At 37.4% G+C, this 7804-nt stretch overlaps 1 protein-coding gene across 1 annotated transcript in view; it reads left to right on the forward strand.

The window, feature by feature from the left end:
- LRRFIP2 (LRR binding FLII interacting protein 2) overlaps positions 1-7804 on the forward strand; it is a 109741-nt gene that overhangs the window by 51517 nt on the left and 50420 nt on the right. Inside the window, exons 7-13 of the mRNA XM_024756322.1 lie at positions 1475-1516; positions 2983-3048; positions 4356-4430; positions 5736-5783; positions 5865-5909; positions 6774-6821; positions 7270-7326. Coding sequence (XP_024612090.1) covers positions 1475-1516; positions 2983-3048; positions 4356-4430; positions 5736-5783; positions 5865-5909; positions 6774-6821; positions 7270-7326 — 381 coding nt within the window. The remainder of the gene's footprint in view (positions 1-1474; positions 1517-2982; positions 3049-4355; positions 4431-5735; positions 5784-5864; positions 5910-6773; positions 6822-7269; positions 7327-7804) is intronic.

The raw sequence follows: 7804 nt of genomic DNA on the forward strand, positions 1-7804 counted from the left end.
TATTTTGCTCCAGCACTTTTTAGTATTTATTGCAATATCATTTTCACTGAATTTACACTGGTGGTAAAATTATACCACTTAGCCTTATACTTATGAAGTATATTTTCGGAGGGTCCTGCAATATCTTTTGTACATGACCATCTCATTGGGCATGAAGGGAAGGCCTTTGTTCTATCTGAACTATTATTTTAATGCTTTATTAGAACTACACTATATAATTTGATCTTCTAGTGTATTTTAAGCTTTTTAAAATTGCGACCTCTATGAAAGGAATGCATTTTACACCATAATCCAGTATACATATGCAGACATATGCCTGTGTGTTTGTATGTATATAAGTATATAAAATATATTATAGAAACAAGTTTCACAAAATAATATTTACTCTTACTGTACATGATAAACTCTAGTATTTTCTCTTCTATTTTTTTTTAATGCTGGTTGAACCTATAAATTGATTTTATGAACTACTAATGAGTTGCAGTCCACACTTAGGAAAACATTACTTTAGATCAGGTTCTTGAATAGTGTTCCCTAGAATCCTAAATGGGTATAAACGTTGCCAAAGAAAGATATTTTTACCAAACTACCTGAGGAACTTGTTTATTGCTTTTGTTTTATGCATTGTTTTATTGTTTTGTACATTGCTCTTCTGGGTCAGATTGCTTAAAAAAATCTGAGCTAGAATGCTTAAAAAATAAAGTTAGGAAACCACAAATCTGAGTAGTTAGTTACTATTTAATTCAGTTTCTTGGATTTGAAATGTGGTGTTACACATATTATTTTTGTAAAGACCCTACGTGAAATGTGGTTTTTCTGGTCTTGTCATAAATGTATGTAATCCACACTTTACTCTGGCCAAGTTTCTAGTTTTGTTCACTGTTTTTCATGGAGAAAGTTCTTGAGGAAGGAAGTTTTTCAGGTGTGTGCACAAGCAGATACAAGGGAACTCTCCCTCTTTTGATGCCGCAATTGTTTTTTTGCTTGTTTGCTTTTTGGTTTTGTTTTTTTGTAAGCTTTATTATACTAGTTATGTGATCCTGCTTCATTGCCTCTCCATGCCTTGCTTTTGCCATGTTTCAAATAATGGAAAACGATGGTGACAGACACAATAAGAAAAAGTAAAACATCTTTTGACTTCAGAATGCTTAATTCCTGCATTTAAAGGCTTCCTTGGGTGTTTTGTGCTATAGTGTACTGGGATGAATCATCTCACCATTACTGATTATAAATTCTGTTTTTGAAAGAGAACATGCAGTTTTTGCTGTACGTATAGTTTAGCAATAACCTATACTAGGAAAGAATGAGGGGGAAGAATATTCTTTAATTCAAATGTCACAGCCTTTGTGTTTAATAATTTTGGGCTTTTAAAATACTGCTGGATTTTTAATAACTTTATGAATGTTACTTTTTCCCCTCTTTATATTTCTGATTTTGGAAATACAACCAACTTTCACCTTTTCCTGAAATCCAGTATGATGCTTTCAAGGATACATCGTCAAGACTTTCATCATTAGTATGTAGTACATAACTTCATGTTAAATGTAGAGTTTTACTTTATAAACACCTGATGATGCTAATCATAGATTATGACTTTTTCATAGGTTTGTTAATGATGTTTGGGGGAAATGTATGACTAACAAAGCAAAATCTAGTGTTGTGCAATTGTGGCATAATTTAGCACTTGAATAACTTTGTCTTTTAAGAATATCAGGATCAGATAAAAATTATTTGCTTCCCTATTCAGGACTAAGATTGGCGGTAGTATCTTTCCTTAAAATAATGAGCCACCCAGCTGACACATACTCATTGACCTGGAAGACATGTTTCCAGCAGTGTTTTGACACGTACTGAACTAAGGCAGCACAGGCCCTACTGTGTTTCATGTTCTGTGTCACACGCCAGCAGGTGTGAAAGCATCCAGCAGTGACAGATGACAACTGAAGCATCAGTTACGTCCACTCATTTTTTGCTTGATTTGGTTTTTTTATGGTATGTCATTTTGGCCAAGGAAGTTTAGTTATCGCGTGTTTTTCTTGGGTTAATATGTCAATAGATTGCCTGAGTTGCTAGACTATATCAGCAGCTCTTAAATGTTCAGGGTAATGTATAAAAGGAAAGATATGCATATTCTAAAAAGAAAAATGAGTGTATAATTACTGATTCAGGATCTAGCTGTGCATGTTTCAGATGATTTGCGTAGAGCAGACTGTTAATAGCTAGGACCCTTCTAGCTGCACCTCCTCATTACAGGCCAACGGTGCATACCTAGATTGGACTTCTTGTCTACCAATGGACCAGTTTAGTAGTATTGCTGTCCTCTATCCCCTCACATACACTTGGCTCTGTACTCCTAGGAGAAATTACGTGTTGAGACGGTGCTATCTTCAAAGGACTCAGATGTCAGATTATTGTCTAATGATGCTGCTGCTACTCGAGAAAATCCATACATACCATGTTGGCTGCTTTCCTCTGAGCAGCACATGCTGTGGGACCACTAACTTGGGTTAAGAGGACTGTCTTGGGCAGTACAACGTCATGTTTTCTGTTCTCAATCTTGTTTTCATTGATGCACGGGATTGCTTTTTGGCCTTTAGGTAAGGAGGACTGTGGAAGGAAGTAGACTCTCTTGTCACTCTTACCTTTTTAAAGAAGATAGTCCCATGGGCAGGGGCTCAAATGAGGTGTGGGGTGAGGGTCCCCACAAATATCCTGCCTGGCTCTGAGTCCTAATTAAGTTTTTAGTTGACTAGACACTGAGCTGGGCGGCACAGGGGAGGTGAGGGGAAATGAAGGTGTGTAGAGAGGCTGTGTGTCTTAGCCAGTCAAGGGCAGTGAATCATTTACTAACAGGTGGGAATTAGAGTGCATGTAGACTACTCTGTCTCAGGTGGATCGTTCTGTGTATGATTTTAAGATGAATTTTATTAAATTATTTTTAAACTTCACTATATGATCCTTGTATTCAATATTTACTTCCAGAATCATTCTGACAGTCACTCTGATGGAATAAAGAAGAGATCTTCTGGTTCTCATAAAGACCCACTGGTTAGTTCTGTTGTGTCTCATATCACAGTATTTTGTGTGGCTGTAAAATTCACTGATTACTTTTACGGAACTGAAGAATTATGACTGCATTGGTGTGTTCTTAAGGCATTATTGAAACTTGATAATATACTGAAACATGACTTATTAGAACTTATTTAAAAATAATTTTGTTTTCATTTACAAGATTTAATATCAAGTTAATATATCTAACCCTAGTGGCTAGCGTTAGGAAAGTGTCCCACGAAGTTCATTAACAATGTATTTTCATTTATGAACTGTCCTTTGGAGGACTATACCTTAAGAATAGGCTTAGTGAGATTCTTATACCTATTTTAGAAATTTGAATTGATTTAGTTGTGGTATTATAAGTAGTACCAAAGTCACATATAGGTTTCATTCTGAATGATTGTTTTTATAGATTTTATAATTTTGGGAACTTGAAATTAATTTTCTGGTAGAAACAATAAAGTACGCAATGGCAGAGTTCCCATGCTGTCTTGCAGAAGACTCTTCAACCAATAACGTAATTAAACTATGGAACTAATAGTGCTCTCCATTCCAGCAGACCTTGCTAAACATTTCTGTGGAGGAAAAAATATCTAGAATGCCCATGTGGGGTGTTAGGAACACCTCTTTCCTGTCAGGTTGCTACAGCACTGGCAGAGGAAGTACAGTCCTAAGCTCCCTGCTAACTCAAGGTTCCCATGGGCAGGGTTCTGACCATTGGAGGGGTGGAGAAGAGGGTTGGGAGTCTTTGGCTGGTAGCAGTGAGGAAGGGGGAGAGAATGAAATGGAGAGGATATTAGTGAGATGCCCTGGTGGGGGCAGTGTTGGGAGCTCTGGGGAGAGGTGAGTCCTGGTGCCTCGGGCAGGGCCAGGAGTTTTGAAAAAATAACTTTAATGATTTCTGTGGCACTGCCAAATAGATTATAAAAGTGGTAATTATTCATTGATCCTGGGTTTTTCAAGGACATTCCTAAGTATGACATGAGAATAAATCATTTATTATTTCCATTCCATTTTGTCTGAGAGTTTATACTCTTGTTTTTAAAGTAAAAAAAGAAAAAAAAATTAGCAATGACTTGGTTTGAAAATAGTTAATATTTTAATATTAATATTTTTAAAATATTAATCTTTTTTGAGAGACCTGAAATAGTTGTTATTTTCACTTTCACCTAATATGATTCAGTGCTTTAAAATCATTGTTTTGGAGGAGAAGGGTTTTGGCAATATCTGATTTTGCCTCTGTGTGTTTAGGTTAACAGCATTTAACCTAAGAAAAATGTGTTTAATTTTGCTTTTTGCAGAGTGGCCTCTACTTTGACCAGAGAAACTATAGCAGTCTTAGACATAGCAAACCCACTTCTGCCTACTATACTCGGGTTTGTCACAAGTTTTTTGGCTTCGTGTGTTTTATCCAACTTTAACACATTTCTAATCCCCTGTTGCATTTTGACTAGTTAGAACTAATCTGTGAATGGCTGTGTATATACTAGTTTGTGGTAACTGAATTCACGTAGTCTGTGTGAGTGGATCTTTAAATAATGGGAACTATTGAATCACCATATTTAAAATGAGTGCCCTTTTTTCCCAGTTTTTTTAATGAAAAATATTTAACATACAAAAAAAGTTCAAAGAATTTTATAGTAGCCACCTGTGTACCTACCACTCAGATTCTACAATTGATATTTTACTATATTTCCTTTATCATGTAATTATCTGTCCAGCTGTCCCTCTATCCATCCATCAGTCCATCTTTTTGGGGGGATATGCATTTCAAAATAAGTTGTAGGCATCAGTACATATCACAGTGTATGCCCTTTTATTAAAAATATACATGTGAAAATTTAAACTGTACGTGGGATGAGAAGAATGTAATTATATTTAATGTTAGAATCTCGTTTTTTCAAGGCATTTGGCACATCATACATTTAAAACACATTTAAATATATAGCGCATAGTACATTTGAAATAATTCAGTTGTCAAAACATAACTTAGATACTTATGTATCTTATTTTCCATGTCTTATTGGGCTTGGTGAAAAAAACTGAAAATTGTGTCTTGAGATGACATCAGGAAAAAGATTTAATTCCTTTTTTAAAAATGCTGTGCCTTGTTAGTGTGTGGATTCATTGTGACCAGTACAATTTATCTAATTAAACTAAGGCACTTGGTCCATGGCTTGTTGTGAAATACACGTTTTCTAATCTATTTGGGAGAGTGTTTATAGCAATAACTCAGAGCTCATTTACCTGGTTCCCCAATAATCAGGATAAGCCCATTAGATGTCGCAGGAGCTGCTGGGGACTGGGATGTGGACACTGTTTGCCACACTCCCTGTGCCATGGCCCTCTTTTCCTGAGTGTTTTCTTAGGTGCCCATCCCATCTCCTAACACTAATGTTCAAAGACCAATAGGACTTACCCCATTTATAGGAAACTATTCCGAGTGTTTTTCTTTCTTATCCCTTAAAATTGGTATTCAAAGAGATTTCTAATGATTACGTTTTTCTCACATTGTGTGTCACTTAACTGCCTTAAACACTCAAGAATTACTAATGAATTATGGAGTATAAAATAAATATGTCTTCTACTTGCATGATGGTGAGGCTGATTCTCCTTTTCTTTTTTCCTTTTTTTTTTTTCTTTTTGCTTGTTTTGTTTTATTTTGTTTTGTTTCTTATCAGTCTTCTTCCCTATACAGTGACCCTCTGGCAACATCTAAGAGCTACAGGGTTAGTACTTTCTGGGGAGTATGGTGCCTTCATAGCTATCAGTTGCTTTTCTTTGGGTTAAATCATGTGCTTTCTCCATAGGCCTCCCCTACTGCAAATTCTGGTCTTCTGAGAAGTGCCAGTCTGGTGTGTATTTTCCTCTTCCAACGTGTGTACTCCTGGTGGGGCCATTGTCACGGTGCTGACTCTGGCTTGCCGTCTTTCCTCCAGAATAGTCAAGGACACATGGCTTTAATGCTATGTGTACTGCAGACTGTGCTGCCTGTGCTTAAAATACAGAACTTCAGAGGAGCAAAAATGAGCATATCATAGCAGTAGATATTGCTTGGCTGTTGGTAGGCCCTTGCTTAGAATTGGCTTCCTGTAGAGGAGGTAGACTTGCATGGGTTGCACTACACTTGCATACTTTTGTGAGATGGCTGCCCATGCATGGGGTGTCATATTTTGGGGGGGAACAGCTGTGGCCTTGGCCATGTTAATACTAGACTCTAATGGAGCCAGCTGACTAGAAAGACAAAACAGTAGCTCTGTGTAATGTGTGAGTTGGAAATGGTTGCTTTCAAGCTGTTGTTTGTTGTCTTGTGGCCTGTTCTAGTGGACTGGGAACCTGAGGCTTTGTACTTAATTTTATCGTAACAGTGGGCAAAATGCTTTCTGTACCTCACTTTCTTTTCTGTACCTTACTTTCTTTTCTGTTCTATTTCCTCTTTTGAGAGAATAAAGTCGTAAATGTTCTCCTAATTTCATAATGTGATGATGAAAGGCAGTGCTGTAACCAGTGGTGGTTTTTAAATGAAGTGTGAGTTTGAAGCTTTAATGAGGCTGACGCAGGAATTTATGCATACATAAATGAGTGTTACCACCTCAGGAGGCTGTACACGTTAACACCATTCTTCAAAACTTTTGGAACTAGGTACTGCAAAGAAGTTATGTCATTTTCAAAATAACTTTGATGCTGAATAGATAAATGGCATTTCCTTTGTTCTTTAGGCGTCGTTGTATGATGGTGGATTATATAACCCTTATGGTTCTCGAACTGTAAGTCTAAGCAGGTGGAGGTGGTGAGGAGGGTGGTGTGTAGGTAGGCACAGTTTACTTACAGAGTCATTTAATCTGACCTATAATTACTCTACAAGCTGTGATCCATCAGCTTGCCAATGGTGGCTCTCACCCAAGCTGCGAGAAGGCACCTGCTGGAAACTGTGGCTTAAAGCATGAAGGCAATACAAGTAGAGAAACCTCTTTTCTGGCTCATTAGTCCCTCAGGAAGAGGCTGGGAACAGCGCTTCTCAAGGCCTTTCTTCTCCCTCCTGCCGTGGGCTGCTGGATGGTGAGGGTGGGAGTGAAGAAGAGTTCAGGCCGGGGAGGAACAGTTATCTTCACCTGAGAGCCAGGGGCGAGTTAGGTCCAGGGGCACTGATGTATTCCCAGCAGAAAAAGGAGCTGATCGTTAATTGTAAAACCTTTCTTCTTGGAAACTTTATAGCCATCTGAATACAGTTTTCACTCATCAAGAACAAGTTCAGCCCGAAGCAGTCCTGTGGTGAGCTGTCTAGTCTCTTTGCATGCTTTATAGACACTTTTGATTGTTTCATTAATCTGTACTCACCATTCAGAATATTGAGGATGTGGTGTGTTTCACTCTGTTGTGCATGGATTATCATTTTGCTTCAGTACACAAACTCAAGAACTAATTTGTCCTAACGGGTGGTTTCTGTATGAATGTGACTTAAGCACGTAATTTCTTAAATGAGTCTGGAACCAGTGCCATTAGAATTTTTTAAAAATTTATATATAACTGTCATTTGTGTGGAAATTCTTGTCTTCTCAGTGGTGATAATTTAGACTATGAGTTGGTTGCCCTATCCTTTTCCTTCCTCCTTTTCATGTCTACTTCCTACATTGAACCATTTCACTTGCTTACCAGCCTGTCAATCAGTGGAGTGGGAGGAGAAGAAATCAAATAAGTCAGCTTTTAAAAATTGCTCCAGGAAAAAAAAAAAAAAAAAAAAATTGCTCCC

The sequence above is a fragment of the Neophocaena asiaeorientalis genome, unplaced genomic scaffold (genome assembly GCF_003031525.2).
Source record: "Neophocaena asiaeorientalis asiaeorientalis breed wild unplaced genomic scaffold, Neophocaena_asiaeorientalis_V1.1 scaffold265, whole genome shotgun sequence".
Taxonomy (NCBI): Eukaryota; Metazoa; Chordata; class Mammalia; order Artiodactyla; family Phocoenidae; genus Neophocaena; species Neophocaena asiaeorientalis.